Source organism: Anas acuta, chromosome 10, assembly GCF_963932015.1.
Source record: "Anas acuta chromosome 10, bAnaAcu1.1, whole genome shotgun sequence".
NCBI lineage: Eukaryota > Metazoa > Chordata > Aves > Anseriformes > Anatidae > Anas > Anas acuta.
The window spans coordinates 14,442,944-14,468,186 of NC_088988.1; the positions used below are offsets into that span (position 1 = coordinate 14,442,944).

Consider the following 25,243-nt stretch of genomic DNA (forward strand, 5'->3'; position numbering starts at 1 on the left):
AGCCGGTGGGGTAACACTCAAAATCTAGGGATAGATAACAATAGGGAAAAAAAATCACCCCAGAGGGTAATTCTTAAATATTAACATGAATGGTAAAATATGAAGTGTGAATATTGTGTGTTGCACTGAAATTGGATAATCTCTGTTCAAGAAAGTATTGCTGAAATCCTTCCTGTTCAGGACAACGATGGATATTTGATATCAAGATTCAAAAATACGGGATCAACTGTATCTTAAATGTCAATCCTTTGAAATCATAAGAATATTCAGGAATGAAATTTTATTTTAAAGTAGTGCTGCACCACCCACACTCTAAAATAGGTCTTGGAAAAATGCAGAGATGAAAACACTGCTGCAAAGGTTACAGGGTATATTTTTAATTGCATGCATTAGGAGAGCATTAGTTGAGTCCTTAGAGTTCACAGCAATAATATTCATACTTAAAATTAGCACTGCAGTGCTGTTCTTTTAGAGAAGCTGTTATAAATTTGCGTAGACTGTGTGCTTTTTGAATTAAACCAGAAAAAATCAAAAACATTATGAATTTAGCAGTAGAACATATTTGTGCTTTATCAGATTTGATCAGAGCTTTTAACAGTACTGAGTTTATACTAGTGCTGAGATGCAGATAGGATTCAACGCTTACAACTTTGAAAGAATCAAATACCTGATGCTATTCTATATCCTCTGAAGATCATTGAAAGCTCTTGGTGAGGTATGTTTAGTCTACCTTGAATACGTCTGCTTAAAAACACAGCCGGAATGTCAACAAGGCTACACGTGCAATGCACTTTATTCTCCTTTTTCTTCATCTTTTCAGTCCTGAAGTCAACAGACTGACTACTTCTGAGCACAGTGCTTTTCTTTTTCAAACACTTCGAGATTCTTGTGGTCTAATTTTTGTAGTTAGGTTTTCAAAATCCTTGTTGCTATCCAAAAGTATTAACCAACACCCCCAGGAGCTTTGAGCAAGGGGCTGCATGTTCCTGGGAGCTTGGATGAATTTTGGCTCCCATGAAGGCATTACAGAAGGGTTAGGTAAACCTAGGTGAACTCATTTTTAAATTTAGGGGCACATATTTTTTTAGCTTGCCTATCTATCTTTTAATATATCTCTGATTTAATGTTTTGGGGTTTGACTGATATGAAAAAAAATGCAGTTCTCCTATTGTGCAGAGCTAGCCTCCTGGAAGAGAAAAGCTTTATTTTGAGGAAGAAGTCTAACATTTACTCAGTGTAACCTATATCCATGCACCGGATCGGCCAGGTTTGGATTGCCATTGTTAAGCTCTTCAGCTTTTGTCAGTCACGGGATGAACATGATCTGAATTTTAAGCTTCTAGGATCAGGCAAGCTTGAGTGGTTTCATTCCAACTATTTCAGAGAGCTCCATGTCAAAGATTTTGCTTACGATTTTACATATGATCTGGTAGAGGGGTAGCTCACGAGTTCTGCTGGTAAGCAATGCTTAAGAAAAATCTTGAGGCTCTTTAAAGGATATGTTTCATGCACAGAAAATATATATGGTTTCTTTCACCCAGAGACATCCCTTTACCCCAGCTCAGTGCCCCTGGACATCTAACCCCAGCTATTCCTTGCACAACGATTGCAGCTCAGCGCACAAGGCAGCGCTGCGCAGCCTTTGCTTCAGTGATGCTGGGGAGTTAATGCTAGAGGAAAACACTTGGTAGCGATAATGCTCGGGTTTTAATAAATGCTTTTCATTGCTGGATTTGAAAACCAGTTTAAAAAGGCTATCATAATCATTGCCCTCATTTCATAGCCAGGAAAGCCAAGCGTCAGTGCCACAGGTCTAGTGGCCAAACTGAAGCCTTCACAGCTCAGTTTCAGTGTTTCAGCCTGCCTCGACTCACACTCTGGCAGAGAAAGCTCCACAAAATGAGCTGAACAGGGCCAGTGGCTGTGCGTCGCAGGGAGACAGCACAGGACTGACCTGGGTGGGATTTGATATTTCTAATCTTTGCACTGCCAGCCCTTCCCTCTCCTTAGGGAAAGCCAGTTGCCTCCATCCCCATTAGGCAGGGGAAAGGGGGACAGGGCTGAGCTGCTCCTCCGCAATAACCTTGACAATGATTTCTCTGGCTTTTTCTCATTTTCTGCTCCACCTGTGATAACAAAAAGGCTCCTGACTCCAAGGGTTGGGGAAAGGTCAGCAAATATCAGGCTGTCTGGGGCGCGATGAGAGAGACCTTTCCATTGCTGGTGCAGGCATGCGGCACCCTGGCTCTGCCTTTCCCCTGAGCAGAGGAACAAGTATTGGGTGCCTTTCCCCTGGGCAGAGGGACACCTACCTTTGGGTGCCTTTCCCCTGGGCAGAGGGACACCTACCTTTGAACACTGGGCAGATTTTCCACACGGTGGCAGCTCCTTCTCGGTTGTACTGTCCCAGGGCTAATTCCATATAGAAGAGGGGCATCCCAGCAATGATTAGGAAGAGGATGTAGGGAATAAGGAAAGCACCTGGAAACAGAGTGATTAGACGTTGTAGGCTGGATTTTGGGTATATTTTACTTTCTCTAAGTAAAGCTTTATCCATTGCTCGCTTCTAACTGGCTAAAGACAAAGCCGCTGCTTTTGTGAGCTAGAAGGGAAATATCAGGAAAGCAGAACCCCTGTTTTCTTGTCCTTCTGTATCTTTTTTAAAGTCGCAGAGGTAGCATCAAAGCTGAACAAAGCTGTACAGTGTGCCTCCTATTTCCCCCCAATTTTCCCTCTTCATTTTGACTACAAAGAGAAAAAAACTGCTCCTGAAAATGAGTCCTTAACTGAAGAAGTGATGCAGAACACACCTGCAGAGCTACAAGGGAAAGGGATAAGGAAAAAATCTGTTAAGTTTCTTTTAGCACAGTATGTTGAAAAGGGACAGAATATGGAGGCCAGCAATGGAGAAGAAAATGCCATGCAAGCTCCACTAAGTGCAGTTTAAATCATGCTGTGTAAGCTGTCTGCTGGCACCTCTGGCTCGAAAATAAATCTCTGCTGGTCCACCATATGGAGCTTCTGTGGCATATTTGGGTTGTTGGTACAATAAATTCCCTTCTTTTTATGAAATACATTAGACAACACGTCTGTTCTCCAACCTAGTGAACACTTGTGCCAAGTGAAATGCAGAAGGATCACCTAATGCAGAAATTATCTGAGAATGTCTTAGCTGTTTTATACAATCCAAGTCACAGACAGAAGACTCCCCCAAAATGCAGGACTGTATATGATGAAAGAAATTATCACAGTTGGTGTTGTGCTGATTAACTGGTTACTTGGTCAGTCCTTTGTCTTAAGGTTCCTCAAAACTGTAGTTTTATGCTTTATTACAGTTTACTTGGTTCTGAAGAGTTAAGTTCACGTATCATGTCTGTTTAAAATGACTGGATTGTTGTGATGAATGAGGAGCTGAAAGAATAGTCATTGTAAATAACTGGTTGGTCTCCTTGGGGTTACCTATTGAGAAGAAACTAGGTGTAAATCCTAGTTAAAATCATTCAGCAAAAGAAACAAATGAAAAAAAGAGAAACGAAACAGCAGCAGCTGTCTTTCCCTTTCTCCTAGAAGCAAGTAGTAGGAGCCTGCACAAACCTTAAAATGTGCTGTAGTGGTTTAGTAATTTGAAAACCTTCCTTGCAAAAGGAAATTAAGTTGCCCTGCTTAGAGAAGGTATGCGTAGTCTATAAAAGCTAAGTTTGACTGTAGCTATCTACACGAGGCCAGTAAGCAGAATGAATGGCATTATAAAATTACTTCTGAACTTACTGCCATGCTGCCCAAACAGTTGGTGCTCCTCTACCTGTCAGCTCTGCTTTTCACAGATGTTCCTAGTGTGAGCTGCCCAGCGTGACTGTTCAGAGAGGGAATGTGGAGTACATGCTGGAGAATAAGAATGCAAAACCGAGCTCTGTTCCCTTCATACCACAAATCCACGTTCTAAAAGTAACGTCCTGTAACCTAATGGTAAAGACAACGACTTCACCATTCAGTGAAGTTCAGGTATTTGAAAGCTGAAATCTTGCCATGAAAGGGTGACAAGATGTATTACCAGAAATAAAGAGTAGCATAGAACTTTGCAAATGTAGTCAAAAAGCTGAAATAGATTGGTTGTATCATTTGAGGGGGGCAGGAACCGTCTTTTTCATGCTGTTTATAAGGAGTGTAGCATGACTGCAACCTGCACTCACAGGAGCTGCTACAATAAAAACGATGCGTGCTTCAATAACATTTCAGTGTAACACATACGCCTTCTTCTATTATTGCACTGCTTGAACTGTTTAAATACTGTAGAGGAAAAAGTATTTGTTTTTCAACGTACTTGATACCCCGTTGTTCTGAGCTATGGTCAGTGTTGAAACACTCAGCTAATTCAAGCTGGGAGAGCCCGTATTGTTTTTGTTAAATACAGTATCCAGAAAAATGATTTTAGGTGGGCTTACTTTGTAGGTCTTGTAAGTGACAGCCTTTTAAGTGCCTCACTTGTTTTGCTTCAATAATATTACAGCGTGCAGAGCTGACTCACGAATCTAGCATGTTGCATTTGGGATGTATCAGAGTTGGTGCAGAGTGCAGCTTTAATATTGAGAGGCCGTGGAAAAAATGATGCCACCAATTGAATAGGGAAATTTGCGTATGAGATAATTGTGGAGATGTGTAGCGGACACGCATATTAAATGGTAGTTTAAAATATGTGTTCTCTCAGTATGACTAATAGCGTGATGAACTGTGAAGTGTACTGTACTTATGCATGCTTGCTTAAACATCGTATATTTGGCTCCAAATCATCCCAGGCTTTAGTTAAAGGAGGTTTTTCTTTTTGCCTTTCCTTCCCTCTCCCAGAAGGGATTACCAAGGTGTGGTGCAGATTTCAGCATGGAGCAGTTGCACAGGTCGGTAGCTGGGGTTGCTCTTCAGGGAACTAGGATGGTGAGTGAAGTGTTTTGAAATTGAGATTGATTAGAGATAAAAAGCACCCCAAGTAAGGGTTCTTATTGACACAAGTCGACTCAAAAACATTTCGGAGATTTCTGGACCTTTTTTGTTTAGCTGCTTCTCACTAGGTAACAAATACCAGAAGTCAGATATTTTGTCAATATCTTGATATTTGCTCTTCTCATTTGACTTCATCTACTGTTCTGAAAGGCGGCTTTGTACCATCCTGCATGCTTGTTTCTGGCATCCCGCAGGCATTGCAGAGGCAGACCGGCGTCCTGGTGGGTCTCCTGCTGTAGGTACACGGCTGTGAATTCAGGCATGAAACCAGACTTCTCCAAAGGAGTTAATGCCTGCCTGGGCTGTGAAGCCAAAGCACGTTAGGGTGACGTGATGCCAACCCCTGCCTGTGCCACTGGCCACAGGAGCTGCTGCGCTCTGATCTTCGTGGGTCCAAGGCCGGGCAGGTTCGCATAGCCCAGAAGGCTGAGCTCCTGCGGGGTGCACGGTTTGGCTGACACTTCAGACAAGCTGAGTAGCTTGCCAAGAGCTACCTACCTACCTCTGAGCTGGGGGAACAGAGCTGTGGGGCTGCTGCACTGGCAGCAACGTGCCGATAGTGCTCGAGGGGATTGCACTCCCCTACGGTGTGATGGTACGGGGCTGAGCACGCAGCCACACCCCAGGAAGCAATACTGGTCTCAGCCATCCCTAAAGGGTCCTGGTTTCCCCTCCCAGCTAAAAACCTGGAGTAAGTGACATCTGTGGTACAGCTCTGGCATGAAAGCTGTATTTGACTTGCTACTGAGTCACGTGCAGCCCAAAAGCCACACATGGGCCTCTGAGTGCTGCACATTGCTACGTCTCTGTTAGCAGATGTCATGAGATCCACGTACTTCGTTCCCATAAGGTACCAGTGTATATATGGAGTTAGAAAACCTTATGTCTCAGGCAAAACTAGATGAGATGAAACTCTCCACTTCTACAAAACTATCAATGTGAAACTTCATGTGGAAAGCTGCACAAGTTTGCTTTTTTTTTTTTTTTTTTAATCTATTATATTTCATTAACAAATTACAAGACAGGCTTTGCATTCTTGAGTTCAGTGCCAAATGGACTTCTTCATTTGGTCAGAACAGAACCCACCTGAAGAGTTTGTCTCCTCCCTTTGTTCTTCGCAACCTCCTTAAGGGGGGAGCAGAGAGGAAGGCAGCCCTAAATGCTCCCCTGTCCTACAAGGACTCATCTCACTCCCGAATACCAGAAAGGAAGCAGCACTAAATGATTTTTTTAAATCATTAGTAACTCAAACAGCTGCTGTTGTCCTTAAAGGACTTGCCGATGCCCATACAAGAAGCAGGCCAGGCCAGGGTTAGCTGAAACAATCTTGAACTATTCATGCCAGGCTGTTATTAGCCTTCTGCCTTTGTTACCATGGATATTCGAGTCAAAACGTTAACTGGCAGGGATGTCTGCTAAAACAACAAACTTTGGGCAAGTATCGCAGTATATTTTCAGATAGGAGTGTTGCCAGCATTTCTGCAAGAATAGAGTCTAAAAACAAAGATCTTCCAGTTGGTGAATTCAAATACAAGCTAATCTCTGTATCAACCCCGCTTGCTTTTTTCAACCTGTAAATAAACAGTACTGGAACAACATCAGCAAACAGCTGACAGTGCAGTAAGCTTGCTTGGACAACATCAAGGTGGGTGGCAGCTAATCTGTGCAGCCTCTTGTGAATAAAATAGGAAGTCCCCAGTGCAGAGATCTTGAAATCTAGGTTGTACAAGACCACCAGAGATGGAAAAACAAGGTAACTGGAAAGGCAGGCATTTCGGAGCACACGAACGTTACTTCTGGGTCTTGGGACCTGTTGCCAGCTGGCTAGCACAGCCGCAGAGAGCACCCCGGGGAGGTCAGCGTGCAGCAGGCTGGGATTTGTCACAGCTGAAGTCTGAGCCCTGGCGGGGGCTGCTGCTGCCTGCCCCTTTCTTCCCGGGGGTGGGCAGGCAGACCCAAGTGTTTACTGACCAGAGTAAAAGCAAAAAGGGTTTGCACAGCGCAACAGAGAGAAGCCAGAGATGCAAAGGAGCATGACGTAACCCCCGTGTCAAAGCCAAGAATATGATTTTAACAGCAGCTGTATGATGATGTTGAGCCCTGCCAGTGGTAGATGATAGTAGTCAAAAATAACAATTTTCTGCAAAACAGATCGCATGGCATGCTATAAAAACTTCAGCAGCACTTTGCACATATAAAATCTTCAAGTATGCAACATTTTTATGGGAAGTATTTCTGCACCATAAAACCAGTGGAGCTATACCATGGTGAGTGGCATGTTTCTGTTGAAGCCCTTATATTTAGCTACTCCCTCTAACAAAAACCATTGCTAGATCTGATCTTATTTATATTCCTGCTCTGTTTGGGCTCAGACCCTTCAGTTTTTCCATAATTCCAATTTTAATAGTGTTCCTTTCACTCAAAGAAAACGAAAACAAATAGTTTCCAGAAACGGTTCAACGCTGTTCACGGGCTGATGTCAACTGAAGCCTGCTTTTATTTATTTATTTATTTTTGTCTTGAGCTGTTAACCTGCTGCTGCCTTGAAAACACTTGAAGCAACTTGAAGTGCAGTCTATTTATAAGCTGGTCACTGGGATGTAACAGAAAGGGTTACCCGCACTATTCCATGCAAACCCAGTCATCTCTTTGGCTTCTGTTACAAGAGTAATGAGCTCAAGAAACCCATTAGTAGCTATTTTGAACAAATTAATGAGAGTTAAATATACCCAGCCACTCAGAGCAGCATGATTCATTCATAAATTACACCCAAGACATTGGCTAAGGTCCTATTTACATAAATTAATGAAATGATCACATTTACAACAGGGTGTAGTTCAAAGATAATCACAGGGACATATAAGAACAGACCCCTGGCCTGTGCTCTTGGATGGGAAGCGAAAGAATCAATAAAGAAACAAGATGGGGCTGGGACAATGCAAGTCAGGCTGGTCCAAGGTGGCTCTGGGAGGGGATTTCTGCTGCTGACCTTCACTGCTGCTGGCTTGGGAAGAGGATTTGGCCATTGCCATCTTTTGCCAGGAGCGTGACTGCAGGAGGTGCAAACATGGGGGTTTTGTTCCCAGGCTGGGCAGATGGTGCCAGTCAGGGGAGCTGCTGGGTCAGCCTGCAGATGCCCAGCTGGAGAGGGACACTACTTCGTAACAGACATAACTAGAAGCTTAAGAGGTGCTAAATCAAGAGACAAATTATCTGTCATTTTACTAGCTTTCCACTGCTGGCAGTTTTTCCTAACTTTGCAGTTATTAGGTGTGACACAAGGATATATTCACCTGCAACTGAATCATATCAACAAAACCACCCCTGTAAGGTGTAGGCTGTACTTGAGATGTAGAAAATCAAAGTGTTTGTCAAAATGTACTCTGATTTATCAGTAGCAGAACATCCTTGGCTAAGAGTATTTTTGGCTGAAGACATCAGAAGCTATTTGCTGTGAGTTTATAGGTCAAGATCAGCAGGTTTTGCTTGATTCCTGCACTGGAAAATCCCTAATAACATAACCCCATGTGACAAGTTGTCCTTGAAACGTGCTGAATTTTCTGTAATGTGCAGAATACAGTCATGTGCATGAGAGGAAATACTTCCTCAGCTTTAGTTGTCTCTTTTAAGTGTAGGGAAGTCCTTGCTTGGTGCCAGGGAGGTTTTGGCAACTACTGTTTTACTTTGGTTCAGATACAGGCTTAGTCATGGATTTTTCTCCCTCCTTGATGAACTTCTATGTTCACTTTTGGTTGTTGTGTTTCAGTGTGCTGTATGCTGAAATGAATGTTTCAGCATCCATGGATCTGATTTTGGTTCTGGAAGGGATTGTTAGGTACTTTGATCCAACTTCCTGAAAAACATACATGTAAGTCACCTTCATGCAGAGAAACGTACGGTTTTGACTTGAAGACACCTTATTTCATTACCTTTGGTGGTTAAAAAATAAATAGATAATATTTCTATTTTAAATATATGACATTTGATTCTACCTGTACTTTCCCTGAGAAATTAAAACACCCTGCCTAACTTAGTTTTCATCCTGTGAAGGTGTGCAAGCACTGCATCCAAGCATTGCAGCCTTCTTCTCATTGTCTGAACAGACCGAGTAAACTAAGCTGATGAATTAATGTCATGGATTTTTTTGTTTTGCTTTTCTGTCTAAAATTCCCTCCTTACTTAGAGGTATTTCTTGGTGTTGCAGGTTTGCGTATTGACAGGGTGAAGAGTTAGGTGGGCACCTGTACCCACGTTACCTCCCCACTTTCTGAGCTGCACATGTGCCAAATTACATCCCTGAGATGTGCCTCCTGCTTCCAGAGCCTGGAATGAAGCCGCTGGATTCCAGCCCCTTGGTTAGGCGCTGTTAGTCCTTGCTTTGGTCTTTCCAGTCTGGAGGCAGGACCCAGTCAACATGTGCCCTTGTGGGAGCTGCTTGCTTTGGGGTACATTTTATGGGGTGTATAAAGGGAGACTCATCTCCTGCCTATGGCACCAGCACTGGGTGCCTGTTGGGAGGTGACAGGACTTCTCCAGTGTGCTAATTAGAGCCACAGTAATTAGAGCCATAGTAGTAGTTGACGTACACTGTGGGATGGGGTATCTTCAGTGTACTTTGCTCTACGTGGGTAGCAGTAGAGTGTGTGGTTCACAGCACAACCTCAAATGCGGGGTGTTCCTCTCAGGCTGCTTCTCTTTTGCAGGTTGCCTTTAGTCATCAAAATAAAAACCAGCCCCAAGTTAAGCACCCTCTGGAGGGGATGCAGTACCCGTTTTAGGCACCATGAGACTCATAACTATGCCAAGGTGAAACAAAGTGCTTAAGACATCTTAAATTAGCTCTAGACAAGTGCCAGGCAGCTTTCAAGAGGATTAATGTGTGAACCAATAGGAGGTAAATGCTTCAAAATTCTGCTAGAGAAGAATCAAGTATAAACATCCTGAGGTACACTTAAAACTTGCTGTACCGCTTAGTGATTAATCCAATCTGAAGTTGTAAATCCAATTCGTTGGGGCACAATGACCAAAGCAAAGTGCTCTTTTCCTTCTAGGCTTCATTAGAGATTTATTTGTAATACTTTTTATTATTGTTAATACTTACTGTGCTATCTCACCTTTTATGAACTCTTGCATAACAGAATCTGCTAAATTCTCCTTGTCAATAAAGCAGAGGTGTAGCAGCGCTGTGCGTTCCTATCTCTAAGAAATCTAATCAATCCAAGCTTTACTCTCAGCCATTACAAACAAAGCTTTCAGGATCAATGCTCTTCCTCATGCCTCTAGAGGAAGCGGAATAACTTACTGTAAACTATTTCTAATGCATATTGACACAGGGCTTGAAAGTAGAAGGCGAACACAGTTCCATACAGTACAAAGTCGTTCTCTGTGTTGTATTTAAACCCACCTATGTTTTCTGTCAGCACTACTGGGAAGTGTTTATTCTACCTACAGTTTGCTGGTACGTCGTTATTAGGCATGCTGTATGCAGTGTAAAGCTGTGTATTTCACACATCCAGCCTTGAAATGACGCAGTGTGCTGTCTAGCCATAAATAATATTTCTTTGTAAGCTCTGTGCTGCATCACTATTTGTAAACTTTTATTGGGGGTGTGATGCTTTGAATATTTGGGTAAATGTACCATTACAGTGATGGATGCTACTGCGTAATTGCCACAAGCAATGCAAGACCCCTGCCCTCTTACCAAAATTTTGGTTGCTATCAGATTGTGCTAACATTTCAGGAGGCCTAGATGAGGGTGGCTCCCTAGTGGCTGTGGTTTCGTTACTTGGTACCTGCTGTAAGCAGTGACAAACACAAGCTGTGTCACGACATTCTTTATGGGAAACCTCTCCATTTGGGGGAAAAACCAAAAAGCACACTGCATTTGGTCTCAGGTAGTGCTGGTAACACTCCAGATGCAAGGCACGGCCAGCAAACGGCCTCTCTGAGAATCTGGGCACTGCGGGCACAAAGCAAAGCTTTTCAGTAACATCACTGCAACAGGAGGATGGTAGGAACTGCTTCCCTAGATGTTCCCTTGCTCTGAAAGGGAACCACTACCAAACTACAACACTGCTACATCAGTCCTGCTGTACTGGCTAGCCACATCCTTTGTTTTCTGTCCCAGAACTCTCCTTCTTCTGTGGCCGTCAATCATACTAAAGTTTTTATTTAAGTTGGAAACGTAAGCTTTAGGGTGGTTCTCATTTAAGGGTCTATATTCCTGATGGGAACCAAGCAGCAAAGTAAGTTTTCCCCTCAGGCCAAGCAGTGCAGTGGGCACTCCAACACTACCGTCCTGCATGGGCCTGGCTGAAATGCTGGGGGAGAGGGCAAGCCTGACCTTGAGACCCATCACAGCTCGCTGCCCAGGTGAAGCAGAGGCTTAGGAACAGTTTGCAAAAATGTTTGCAAACATTTTTAACATGCAAAAATGTTTGCAAACAGTTTGCAAAACAAAAAACAGTTTGCTTAGGAACAGAAGCAAAATCCTTCTTGTTTTGTCACTGCAGGCTGGGGGGCAATCTTGTTCACCGGGTACACAGACTTCATGAGAGATCAGCGTGGCAGAGTTTGGTGGTTTTGATGGATCACGGCTCTATTTTTTTCATGTTTCTAAACAGCTTTTGAGCACGTAATACCCCATGATTGTAAAACAGAATTTAGGAGGGAAACTTGGTGATCTTGAAGATGTCCAAATATCTTAATTTTGAGTTAGAGACAGGGATTTTGTCAGCAGCTTCTATATGCACCAGTGAAGGGTCACGCTGCAATTTAAGGATAGCCTGGACACTGTTTTCTGTCACTTTGTTTTAGGGAAGAGCAGAGGGAGAGAGTAACCAATGCCAGCTCTATTCCTACAGCTGGTAATCAAAAAATTCCCAAACCATGCATTAGGCTACAGAATAGGTCAAAGTGCCATAAAATGTAAGGTCTTCTAGTCCACTCCTTTTGTTTGCCTTCTGTCTATCAGAGTCTCATGCTTGCTTTGTGTTTTCCCAGCTCTTCTCAGCTGCGAGAGCTAGAAAAAGATTCCTGCCTAATCATTTGTCTCTATGAAACTGTGAGTAAAAAGCACTTCTTAAAATAGTGCATTTTTACTGCTGGAGCACTGTGCAGGAGAATGCCGAGGTCACAGTCTCAGTCTCAGAGTAAATTTGCTTTGTGTGTTAATGACCATCATCTATGGAAGCCCTGACGTTCTGCATGCCAGCTGAAGTGCTGTACTGCTGCACTGAGCGCAGATCGGTTACTGGTCAGTGGAAGTCTCCTGTATCAGTTTAGTCTGAATAGTTTTTTATTGCTTTACTCTGTTTTTCTTCTCACATAATTCTTAGTCTGGAAATTCTGTCTACTTAGGAGTCCTTAAGAGAGAGACGTCTGTTATTTGGGTTGAAATCCTGGCTCTGGTGACGTCAATGGAAAAAAACCACCCATTGACTTCAGCTGGGTCAGGATTTCTCCCTTGTGGTTTACAAATCTATTGATTTTAACTAAGGCTGGGGAACTATACGTAAATGAGAAACAAACTGCAGAAAAGGAGCAAATGATCAAACTCTTCCCCAAAACAAAATCCTGGAGTGTCTCTGGTCTCGCCAACACCTGCCTCATGATCTCATTGACACATCTGCATTTCTCTTTAGAGAGGAGACAAAAGCACTCCCCAGCATGAGCTAGTCCTCAGTGTTGTGATAAACCCAGTAAATAGGATGCCCGTGTGCGTATAGAATGGCTCCTTGGCCGGGGGCACAAACTTCAGAGCTTTCTCTAGCATCAGCCTCTTTGGTTATCAGTAGACAGACAGTCCTGCATCCTGATAGCAGCTCTTTGAGTAGTCCTGACCTGTGATCTTGATGTTTTGATAAGTGTTTTTTAACGCTTCGCCTTAAACTTTGTAATACCATAGTTATTCCAATATACTGTTCTTTGCTTTCTTTTACCGCTATTGAAATACTAATGTTTCTGCCAAGAAGGCAAGGCACTGAGACCTGCTGGCAGGTGTGTTACATTAATACTAGAACAGAAAACCCAAACCAGCTCTTACTGTAGTGACAGCCTGTGTGGAGCCTGGTGGTTTTACAAAGCTAAATCGTGGGGGGGGGGGGGCGTACTGCAAAGAACAAACAGCCCCCTAAACTTGGAGAGATTTTTTTCTCCTGTAGCATTCCTGGGAGGGAATGGATAGTATCTCTGTTTCAATGTTGCATTCATTTCTCTCCTTGCTCCTTGGACTCTCCTTGCCATCTCTGTGGCTGTGCTGACAGGGGAACCCCTGGGTATGCATCAGGCATCACTAAAAGCCACTCCTATTAACTTCGTGCTAAATGAAATGGATCAGGACATCCAAGAAGGATGTGCTTGGAGTGATCGTTGCTGGTACTGGGCAGCTCTGTATCTGAAAGTCACAAAGCACCCTGTTAGGTTCTCCGGTCATTTTCCTTCCTACAAATGCAGTAGGTTGCCTTCAGGTGAATTGGCAGGTTAGGATCTACTAAGATCTCTAAGGGTCTACTGCTCCACCTTGTGGTCTGAAGAAAGTTTGTGTCATTGTACTACGCAGAGTGGTGTGCCAGAAAAAGTCCAGCTTCTCTCTCTTTCTCTCTCTCTCTTTTTAAAATTAAACTGGAATTTGACATCAGTATGGTAGTTCCCTCAAGAAATGCAGATCTTAACGGGCTGACATCTCTGGTGTACTTAAGGACAGGCATTGCAAGAGGAGTTGGATTACAGAGGAGAGAAAGGGGGAAGGAGAAACAAAAGTTAAATCAGTGAGGAGTGCTACTTAGTATGCATAGTTCAGAAGGTGCAGAATAAATTATAAATAGCCCAAAATAAGATACCCAGCACTCGGCTGCGTATTTCAGTGCATATGCTGGGCCCTTGGTAACAGCTTGTTTGTATGGTCAGTGAGGCAGCCAGGCAGCCTGTCCTCCTGCCTGCTGCCCGCGGCCAGAAACCCGCTGCTTGCTTCCCACTCTTCTGCAGCCTTCAGCAGAGGCAGATGCCATGCAACAGCCCAGCCCCAATCCTTCCACAAAAGCTGGTTCTCCAACTAGCACAAGCGCTGTAGCAAGATGTGGCTTTTTGCTCGCTCTGTCACTAACTGCAGTGCTTGGAAATCACACGTTTTTTTCTCCAGCTCTGAAATAAAACTGCAAAAGAGCAATATGCTGCTGCTGGAATCACAACTCCTGTGTACTTCGGTGGGGTGGGACCAAGCCCTGCTCCTCTGCTGCTGTTTGCCAGGCCAGTGTGAGACGCGTGTTCTAGGGAAGCACTTTATAGCCAAGCAAACCAAGAAAGGCTCCGTATTTGCGTAGTCTGGCAGCACCAGTCTGATAGCACTGGATCCTGTTTTGGATGCTTAAATTAGCGTGTATTCTTAAACAATAGAGATAGTCAGATAATAGCAGCCAGTTAATGTCTACATTAATAGCCCAGCTTCTGCACTTAATTGTGCCTTTGGAAGTGAGTGATGGTGCTCATAAAGCCTTAAAGGGCAGGAGCACTGGAAAAATTACAATCTTCTATAAAAAGTGTTCCTGTATAATAAGGGCAGCTTGTTTTACTGCGTACCAGCAGTCAGGACGCTAGTCACTGAAAGCATTTATGGACTGGCAAGAGACAACTGCCTGCCCATTCCTGTCTGAGTTCTGTTTATTAACGGGTTATCACAGAGTTCTGTTCTGGAAACTTGGGAGTGTGCTGTGGATGAATATGGGTGCAAAGAAACGTGTGGCTGGTGTAGCCAGGAGTTGACAGTTTCTGCTTTTGAATGGGAGACCCTAGTTCTCAACACTGAGTCAGTGCTGTCACCTTTGTCATGCTTTAGAGGGAGATTGCAAAACTCGTTTAAATACAGAATAGGGGAAAGGAGAAGGAGGAGTGAGAGTAAAACAAAGGATACCCTTGAGAAGTAATTTAGAGTTTTGTTTTTCCTATGGTCATCATGAAGAACATGTCACAGTGCAAGGACCTTAACTGTTTCCTTTCCTTTCCAACTATCCCCTTTCCCCACCTTTATGAAATAAAAGTTTCAAAATCAGCAAGGCTTAAACAAAGTATGGTCAATCCCTGCAGAAGCTGAGATGCTGAATTATACAAGAGTTCTCTCTCTAGGACTTCCATGAAAACTGGGCTGGGCTGGTCACTTTTGGTGCTAGTTTCCCAACAGACCCAGATGTCCATCTTTAGGAAGTAGAGTTTTGAGTGGCAGGAGAGCCTTTCTTAGGAAACTGTGCTCAGCTGGGCACCAGTGCACAAGATGTACGCAATTAGGATGAACTCCTGCTGTGCAAGGTCCAAGACAACTCAGAGGCAGCAAAGGGGACGATTAAGGATTTGGAGGAGGGAATAATTGGTTGTCAAGATATGGGTAACAGGCTGCTGACATGGATGCTTTGCCTCCAGATATCCCGAGAAAGGGAAACTGAAGGTTTACAGTAAGTGTGATAATCCCAGAATCTTTACATCGTCTTCACTGAAACTGGATGGAGGTGGGGGAGTTGTTGCGAATGAACTTATTTCAACTTCAGTAATAATAACAATAATTTCTTGTCCCATTTCAAGTTGAGAAGACAAGAGTTAGCTGCAAATTAATCACAACTGCTGTTTGTCAGTGTGAGATTCCCTGAAGCCCAGTACCACGGTTCTGTATATTCTGTATGATGGATACATACAGTGCAGCTGGGAAATACAAAGAGTGAGGTAGGACTAAAAGATCTGGAGCTGCCTTACAACAAGACTCCATTTAAACTTGTCTCCTGCCTCCTGAAGTACAGTATGTTAATATAAATATCTCTCTAAGTATAGAGTGGTGCTTTACTATTTTGTAACATTGCTGAGAGCAATTAGGTACAATATCATCTAGTAATTGTAATATTTAAATGCTATGGAGCTTACAGTACAAACGTAATATAGAGCCACCCTACAGTTAACTTTAATCGATTGGTTAACCTGGGACAAAAGCTTCAGAGCCGAGCACAGCTGAAGAGACTCCCCCTACACACAGCAGAACTGTAGGCATGGGCTATTTGATGTTGGTGCTCAGAACTGCTCCAATTTCCCTAAACCATTTGTTTCCATTTCAATTCACAGCAAGAGGTTCAGTAATTTGTGGACTGATTTTAATCATAATTTCCCTCGTAGCATATCTAAACACTTGCTAAAACTGTATGTTCCCCCTCATCTTATGTGTAAGTAGTTCTGTTAGCATCCTGTTGTATATTTCATACTTAAGTCTGGAAAGGAAAGTAATCTGCCTTGAAATAACTCTCTCTAGGCTGCTGTAGCTGCATTCACATTTTCACCAAACAGGTGACATTTTGGGTTCTTTGGTAAAGATGGGCTGTTGGCTGCTGCTCTCCTGATATGGCCTTGCTGTTTTCCTTTGCTTCTAGTGAATTCAATAATGAGTTTAAAAAGATGTCAGTGAGAAACAGCCTAGAAACAGATGAAGCTTGGATGCCTGCTGTCTCAGCTTGATTGAGTGTCCCTGGGCAAACTATAAGAAACTCGTGGATCTGTTAATAGGAACATTGAAAGCTTGCTAATGTGACTTAGAGAACTTGTTTTGGAAGGATACCTGTCCTGGCAGAATGGCTTTCCAGGGGTATTTCACAACTTCAGCTGCTTGGCATAGTTGAGAAGGGCACCAGAAATGCAGGGGAAGAAAAAACCCTAAGTAGATTTTAGATTCCCAAACAACTGGACTAAGATAGCAATTTGCTACTTGATGCCTTTTCTTCCTCTTAGTTCAGAGTAAAATAGTTCTGAGTGGTAATCAAAGTGTGTTCATTCCACGTGGTGAGAAAAAGGCTTTGCTTGTGTCAGAAAACCAGCTCATTTGGGTCACACCAGCTTCTTGTATCGGCTTGGTCAGAAGGAGGAGCGAAGCTGGAACACCAGTTTGATCAGAGCATCTCTTAGGTCAGTTCTGAACGCTTGCCCTGCACTAACCACAGGATGGTCCTCATGTGGTCTGACCTCAAGCTAAATACCAGCAACCTGCTCTAGAACCTTTGTAAAATTGTCAAGCTAAGGGTTGTTAGAATTGCTCAGGGACAGAGAACTTCTGTTAAGCCAGGTATTTAGCTGGGGGTGCATACAGTGCACCAATTGTACGCTGGTTCATGGTATCTTACCCCAGAGCCAGAAACCACAATTTTAGAATTGATAAAAATGTGGGTAAGAAATACTCAGTTTTTCCTTGTCAAGTGTTCTTGATGCTTCATATGCAGTAGGTGTAAAATACAGTAGCTTGTAGCCCTGGGGAAATTACAGTTTTGAAGAATTATTTTGTAGAGCCAGCAAGCCTGATGGACAAGTGGGGGAGAAGAGGGAATTTCAGAGAAGCTGCTGGCATGTGAGCTATGGCGCTGGTGAGCCTCACTGAAGCCATGCTCTGTATGTACCAGCTGAGAAATGATTGTCATGGGGAAGAAAGAGGAGTGATGAAGTCATGTGTGAAAAGGAGAGAGCAACTGTGAGCTGGCCACTGAATGTGGGAGGAAGGGACTGTCACATAGCACAGCAGAGCTTGTCCCAAATGTCACACGAAGCCCTGCAGCACAAAGCTCTTAGCCATGGTATGGAGGTCAGTGTAATAGTTCAAGACCTGTCTGAGGTCCCTGGTTCGATGCGATAATGGGAATTGAAAACCCGAATTAGGAAACCAGAACCGTTCGATTTGCATCCATGCTTTGATTGATTAATGACTCATACTCTTGGCATAGTCCTTGCTGTGAGATTGCTTCAAAGTTCACTTATTACCATCATCAATGCTATTTTGGAATGTAAACAGTGGTATTACAAGGCAAAGGTCAGCCACCTTTGAAAGGTAAAGTGCCAGATCGTATTCTTTCTCAAATTAGTGATTAAATTTACTGGCAGACACTTGGTGTAAGGCAGGGAGCAGAGCCTGGTAGAAAAGCAAGGTGCTGCAGGTCAGCATCAGATCTTGCTTTTGGTCAAATGGTGCACTAGCCATACTTATTTATATATACATATAAAATCTGTACAGTAGGGGATATTTGGATTTGGTTGTATGCTGTCTGTGCTACCTGTGCTTGTGGATTGCTAAGTCCCGCTCTAGAGCTTGTGGAAGTATGGATAAGCAACAGAGCGTTAGGATAAGTTGTAAGATACCTCTCTTCTGAAGCGCATTGATTGCTGGTGAGCTGTTCTTTGAAGCAAACGATTTCTCCTAGAAATAATGTGGTCTAAAAACGTTTAAGAAAATAACATCTCAGAGGAGATTAAAAGTGTATATTATGACAGCTAGAGAACTGTTAAAATATTTATCTGCAGCTGTTTGTAAATTCATGAAAAGCTTAATCTGATTCTTATGATACAATAAGTCTCTGGTGACTAATCCGACAATTACATGCTTCCTAATGAGTAGTCTGAACATGACTGCAAATACTTTGGCTCACAAAAAGGACTATTTTATGTTGGTAAATTCTTTTTCCATAAATTTCAGTGGGAAATATTATTTTTTGTTATGACCATGAAGGAAAATGAAGAATGTTAATGCTAAGAGTATCTGGTACAGAATCGACAATAGCATGGTTACCTAAGGCTGAGCATCATCCTCCCCCACAGGGAGCACATCAGTTAATCATACCAGGCATTACTCAACTTCACTTGGCATCAGTACCGTTTTAGATGTAATCCAAATTACCGAGATAAATCTTTCCCTAAACTGCCGCGAGTCTAATTTTAATGCTCCTCTTCTGTGCTTCAGCATCGCCTCGTACTGATCGGGGGAACACTCATGAGGTTGGACATGCTATAAAGGAGTTGTCTTGAGTGCATTTATGTTGTCCACTTACAAACAGATTCATAGAGCTAGGGAATCTTTTTTTTGTCATTGTTACTAAAAACAACAAAAACACTACAAACCGCAAAGGGGCTGTTGCCAGAAATGAGCTATAACGAGGGAAGAAGAGCACTTGTGAGAACAGGCAGCAGAAACAGCCGTGGCTGCTGATTTCTCCAGTGACATGCCCTGCTGCTCTGAACTCTCAGGACTGGACTGCACAACAAGTCCTTGATCTGCCGCAAATGGTGCTTTTCCTTTGTCTTGTGAGGGGTGCCGGAATATGTGTCAGATGTGGTGTTTGGTCATCTGCCAAACTGACAAGGCAATGTTTGAGACTCTCCCCCCTTTCTGGAGTATCCCCTTATCTGTTTAATGAGAGCTTGCAGAAATTCACCTCCTGTACAGAGCCTCCCTGTCATTTTATAAGGTCGCTCGGGATACACAGTGGGCATATCCTGCTTCCAAGTAGTCCGTGAGGGCAAGGTCTCGTCCAGTTGGTTCATACAAAACTGTCCTGGAAGTTTCCTGTGGCTTCATGTTACAGTACAGCCACTGGATCTGTGCCTGCCCTGGTAAGGCAGGCAACTCCTATGGAAGGAGGTAGCTGATACAAAGGATAAACACTCTAGCTTCTTAAATCTTACTTAAGATTTGGGATTATTTTTCTTAATAGCTGAAGACTGTTTCCAAAAATCCCAGTCATTCACAGAAGGGTTACATTCTGCCATCTATCTTTGTGCACAAGTCCCATTGGGGTGTCCCAGCAGGCAACTCCCAAAACACAGATGTTTCTGGCTATTCATTCAGTGGTTACTGCTGCTGGATGCTTCCTACTCTCTAGCTTTTTGTTACCGGGAGCCACAAACGGTTGTTTTTGTTAAAATACAAGTACATATTTATATATTTTTAACCATTACCAATGTTGTCTGTGAAGTTATATACCATAAAAATGTCTATAAAGGTACCACTGGGCAGTGTATGCCTTGTGTCAGTAAAACTCAGTGAACTAATGGGAGTTTTGTTTGTGTGGGACTTCAGGATCTAACACAAAAGCCTCTGTCTCTAGTTTTTAATCAGGAAACTTCCCTGGAGTTTACCAAAGAAAGAAACTCAAGGATTTGGCTAGTAAGACGTGGGTGTGTATATGCGTCTATCTCCTTGTAAAATTCAACTTTGAGGGAATGCAGTGTGTATTTATACCTTCCTTCTGAGGTCCTGCAAGTTCTCACGCTTGATTGAGAACCACCTATTTTTACAAGCATGGAAAGGCCCTTAGTGTGTGTGTCTGCTGGCATACTTAATTAATCATAGCCGGTCTTAGGAACATAGCAGTCCACATGTCACTTTTTTCAGATGTAGAGGGAGATGCCCTTTTCTACCACTTCAGTGTCCTTAAACACTTGTATTTAACATGTAAAAGCAGTTGTAGAACCTTGGTGGGTGTAGATTTTGGAAGGATAACACTTTTTTTTTTTTTTTTTTTTTACTAGATAGCACCAGCTATGCTGAAAACAAAAGTGTTAAAATATCTTCGTGGTTTAGAACTTTGTGGCATCACAAGATGCTTCCTTTTCACTGCCTTTTTTGTGTCAATCTGTCGAAGACACACAAGTTCGTACCCCATCCTCGACTAGCTTGAGCTGGCAAAGTTTACTAACAAAAGTACTAAGACGATATAATTAAATTTTCTCCATGTCTGTTAGTGCCTTTGTTTTTATGGCATGTAGTAAAGCACTTTTAAAGGCTGAATCTCCTACAGGAGTTTCTGCTAAATGAAATTGATATATACCTACAGCACGGAGGCAGTGGATGGGAGATGTTTAAGGTAGCATAGAGACAAGTGTTGTAAAGAGAGAAGAGAGTCAGTGACCCTGCCTGTATTTGCATTCCCTACTTCTCAGCTCAGGGTCTGGCCTGGAAATTGTCCTAATTAAATACTGAGGTGGTGGTGGCCATGGTCTATCAAACAGATAGGAAAAGGAAAAAACAATCTCAATATGATTAAACTTCATTAAGCCAAACACAAGCTAACTGTAAAAGTTAGTTTGTCCTTAAATAGCCATAGCTGATGTGTCTTCATTCTGTCTTCCTGACCTCATTTGTTGCTGCTGACTTGTGACCATCAGGGTTATCCCACCTTTCATTTTATACTGAAAAAAGTCTTCTTAAGTGCTAGCAAAGGGTGTTGTTACGTTATCTGTGTGCTCAAGAATGACATCCTAGGTACTGATTGTGATGCTTCCTGCTGCTGTTTGTTCTCTGTTGAAGAGCAGATTAAATGAAAGCATTTATAATCTGCACCAATAACCAGTTCTCGGTCATTGTGTAGACTTTGATAGCACAGGGCCCCTCTACCTTTGCTAGTAAAGGTCCTGATTCCCCTTTGACAGTATGGAAGAATGGGTGCAAAGGTGAAAGATGCCTCTTGCAGGTGTGAAGTAGGTGGCTTGCTATCCACCTCCCTTCGGAAGTGTTGAGATTAAAGAGGCAAGTGGATATGGATATCCCAGTTTCTGTAGCTGAACTGACATAATACATGGACAAAATGCAGACCGTCACCTCCTGTGCCTGAGCTAGCAGCAGATTACAAAGGAAGCAGGCTAGGACTGTGATTAAAAGTGACCCAGAATGATAGAAAGCAGTCTGAGCACTGTGAGCATCACCTCTATGTAGGCACCATATCCGTGTCCCTAAACTTTGCAAGAGGGAGCTCAGAGGGGTGCGTGTGCACGGAGCTGTGTGAGGGATGCTCCTGCTCCACCTGCGCTTGACAGGGAAGCCTGCCGGCTTCTTGCTGCGTTGTGCTGCTGCACCGTGAGCTGCCGGAATTATTTTTGGACATAATGAACTAAGGAGAGGGTTTGTGTGTCGGTACTGACCGCCTGCAGCCTGTCTGGGTGGTGAGCAGAGATTTTCTGCCCCTCCTCAGAAGTTTGGAGGTCCCAGCTCAGACTGAGTGCTGCAGTACCAACCCTGTCTCGCACCCCGTTAAGTTGAGGACCGGCGTAACCCCGCTTGCCAGGGATTTTCCCATCCCACCCTCCTCTCTCCCCGGGCAGCAAGTCTCCCATGCTACAAGCGTGAACCCTCAGCCTTTATCACCAGGCAACCACGCTCTCAAGCCCTACCCGGCCACCCTACAGCACCCGCTCGCCACCCGGCAGCTTCCATCCACACCACGCAGGGCTCACCGGGGGCTCTCCATTTTGGGGAGCTCTGGGGGGCTCCTGCCCACCCCTGCTCCTGGCACCTGCCCTTCCCCGGGGCCCTGCCTGCAGGGGCTGAGGGGCTGCAGGAGCGCAGGGCCCGGAGCTGGGCTAATTCTGGGTACCCCGGGCCAGCTTTTTGTGGCCGGCGGTGCCCAGGCGTGCAGGGGGTGAGGCTTTGTCGGCAACAAGTCCCCTGCCTACCCAAAGGAGGGGAAAGAGCCCCCGAAGTGCGCACATCCCAATCCCCCACTGCAGTCACCGCAGAGCCACCTTTCCCTAGCCCGGCGCTAACTTTTCTAGATGCTGTTTTACACCGCTCAAGTTTTTTTTTGGTCTTTTTCTTTCTTTTTTTTTTTTTTTTTTTCTTTCCTACACCGCACTTTGCCACCGAAAAGCCCCGTGGAGCGGACAGGGAGGGGAAGGCGAAGCCCCCGACCCGCCCGGCGCTGGGCTGGGGCAGGGGGGCTGCGGCTTTTGGGGTCGGGGCGCGGCGGGCGGCTTACCCCCTCCATTTTTGTAGCAGAGGTAGGGGAACCTCCAGACGTTGGCCAGGTCCACGGCGAAGCCGATGACGGAGAGGAGGAAATCGATCTTCTTGCCCCACGTCTCCCGCTCGGGGCCGCCGTAGCGGGGGGCGGCGGGCAGGATGGTGCTGGCCGTGTACTGCACCCCGTTGTGCTCCTTCACCAGCAGCAGCTCCACGTCCTTCCGCGGCCCCGGCCGCTCCGCCAAGGGGGCCACCACCGACACTTTGCGCTCGGGCTGGCTCTGTTTGTTCATCCTCGCCTGGAACGGGCACGGAGAGGAGGATCGGGGGGGGAAAAAAAAAAAAAAAAAAGGAAGGAGGGGGGGGAAGAGCTCAGCCCGCTGGAGGCGGCTCCGCGCTTGCAGAGAGGCAGGAGCGAGGCCCGGCCGGCGGCAGAGCCGGAATAATAAGGGGCCGTGCAAATGGGGCGGGGGAGAAGGGGGGGACCGGGGCGGGGGAGAAGGGGGGGAACCGGGGAGCCCCCGGGGAGCGGCGGTGCCCGCGCCCTTCCGCCGCGGGGAGCGGCGCACCTGGGGCGGCTCTGCCCGGGCTCACTGCGCTCCTGTCCTGCCTCTGGCTGCGTCCTGCTGCTGTCCCCGTCCCTGTCCCTGTCCCCGTCCCTGTCGCCGCCGGCACTCATCCTGCCGGAGCCCTCGGGGCGCTCGGAGCGCTGCTTGCCCGTGCTGTGCAAGGCGCAGCCCCGGCAGGTGCCGCCCGGCTCTGCCTCATCCTCCCCTTCCTGCTCCGCTCCGGGAGGGAGCCTGCGCTCCCCTGCCTGCCTCGGGTTAAACGCTAAAATTTGGCTTTGGGGGTCGCAACCCGGAGGGGCTGCAGGGGCTGGACGCTGCTGGGCGTCCCGCGCCAGAGCCGGTGGATGCCCGGCGCTTTTTCTTTCTTTCTTTTTCTTTTCTTTCTTTCCTGGAAAGCAGCGGGCTGGTAGCGTTCAGCTGTCAGGTTGTGGTATCTGCAGGGCGTTAAGTATTTACTGCTGTTCCAAATGGGACCCGGCTCTTTTAGGTGTAAAATGAGCAAATAATTAGCTAGCAGATCAACAGTGCCTGGTGCCAAAAGCTGGCTAAATACAGCTGCAGAAGGAGGCTTTCGGGGCCCCTCCTGTTACAGCTGTGAGCAGAAACTGTCCCTTGGCTGCTCGCTAAGCAATGCAGTTTGAGCACAGAAGGCAGAACCAGGCAGCTCCCCACCAGCGGTGCCAAATAGCTTCTCTTCTGCCCGGCATCAGGGAGAACAGGTCAGCTTGCAGAAAAGTCCCTTAACAGCCTGATGATCTCGCTGTGCTGGGACTGAAACTCTGCTATTATAACTGTAACGGGTGCAAAGGTGCTAGTCAGAGTTTGCAAGGAATCCCCTGTTCCCCTGCAGTGTGAAGAAGAGTCTCAGCTGAGAGTTAAGCTCCTAAATCAGCACCTTCCCCTCCTCTCCAGAGCACAGACTGTGAAGGTGCTACTGAGACAGCTATTGATAATTTGGGGATTTTCTGCCTTCACAACAAGCTCTTGGCGTTACTGGGTTTCTCATGCTCCTCAGCTACAACTTGGTTCCCAAAGCCCTTGTCTGGAAAAACCATCTGAGCAGCGTCTAGACGGTTTCAGAGCAATTGCATGCTCAGAACACGTGGCTTCTGCTCTCTTTCCGTCATTCCACGGTTTCATGCTTCTCCAAATACACCACGGAAAGCCATTTTCTGTATCCCTTTGACACTTCAGGCCGTGCATGCTGCAAATACTTCTGCGCACGGTCATTGCATGGCGCTCTGTGAACACCCGAGGTTTGCCTGTGCCCATGTTTCTACCCCCATGCACTGCTGCCTGCTCCTCGCAGCACCCCTCAGTCACCTCCCCTAAATGCATACACAAACACCCCATTTCCAGGTGCATGTGGTGTCCTCGAGCGTGCCCACACTCCCCTGCCTTTCAGTGAGCTCACACGGCAAACCAAAGACGGGCACTGTGCCTGGCCCCGGGAGAGCCCCTCTCCCTGCCCCGAGCCCCAAAGCCATCTTCCCGGGGGACTCACCAGGTAGCACTGGGGGTGTTTCTGTCCCATTCCCTGGCACCTACGGGCAGGGGCAGGTGACTGGAGGGGGATTCCTTCTTCCACCGCTCCGGGACTGCAGCCTCGCTGGGAGCTGAAGCTGTAGCCTATGCACTAAGGAGCTTTTTAAACCTGGTTCCCCTCTCTCCACGTGACTATCACTGTCTTAATCTGCACGGACTTCCTATGCTAGACAGCAGTGCTCACAGATTGCTTCTGGAAAATAAGGCCTTGCTAAGGAACACCCTTTCCCCACAACGGTCTCAATTAGTTGAGCTTGATCATGTCGGTGGTGGGAGGAATCTAGAAAGCCCCAGCTTATTTCCGAAGAGAATTAAATCACTGTGCATATATATATATATATTTGCCTTTAGTTCTTGCATGGAAAGTGTGCACAATCTGGTTAATGTAATATCTGCTGCACCCTCAAGGTAAGAAAGTCCTCAATTGGATTTTATAAAAAAGTTGCTTAATCTTGAATCTGTCTGGATCTCGTTACGCCTAATGGAGCCTGACAGCGGGTAGAGTGGCAGGCGGGGAAGGGAATATTGTGTTTCGAAACCTCAATGGAGCCAGGCAAGATGGCAGGCCGTCAGCGCTGTCCCACAGTTGACTGAGAGACAGGCAGTATCTTCAGAA

At 45.3% G+C, this 25,243-nt stretch overlaps 1 protein-coding gene across 2 annotated transcripts in view; it reads right to left on the minus strand.

Annotated features, from left to right (window-relative positions):
• SLC6A2 (solute carrier family 6 member 2) overlaps window positions 1–24,698 on the minus strand; it is a 66,638-nt gene extending 41,940 nt beyond the window's left edge. The window contains exons 1-3 of one of the 2 annotated variants that reach the window (XM_068693091.1): window positions 24,587–24,698; window positions 22,530–22,812; window positions 2,350–2,481 (exon numbers count right to left, since the gene is read on the minus strand). In XM_068693091.1, the coding sequence (XP_068549192.1) occupies window positions 2,350–2,481; window positions 22,530–22,812; window positions 24,587–24,616 (445 nt within the window). In that variant the 5' untranslated portion in view covers window positions 24,617–24,698. Of the gene's footprint in view, window positions 1–2,349; window positions 2,482–22,529; window positions 22,813–23,082; window positions 23,492–24,586 lie in introns of those variants that run through there. The other variant, XM_068693092.1, reaches the window with a different exon arrangement.
• Window positions 24,699–25,243: the final 545 nt, after the last annotated feature.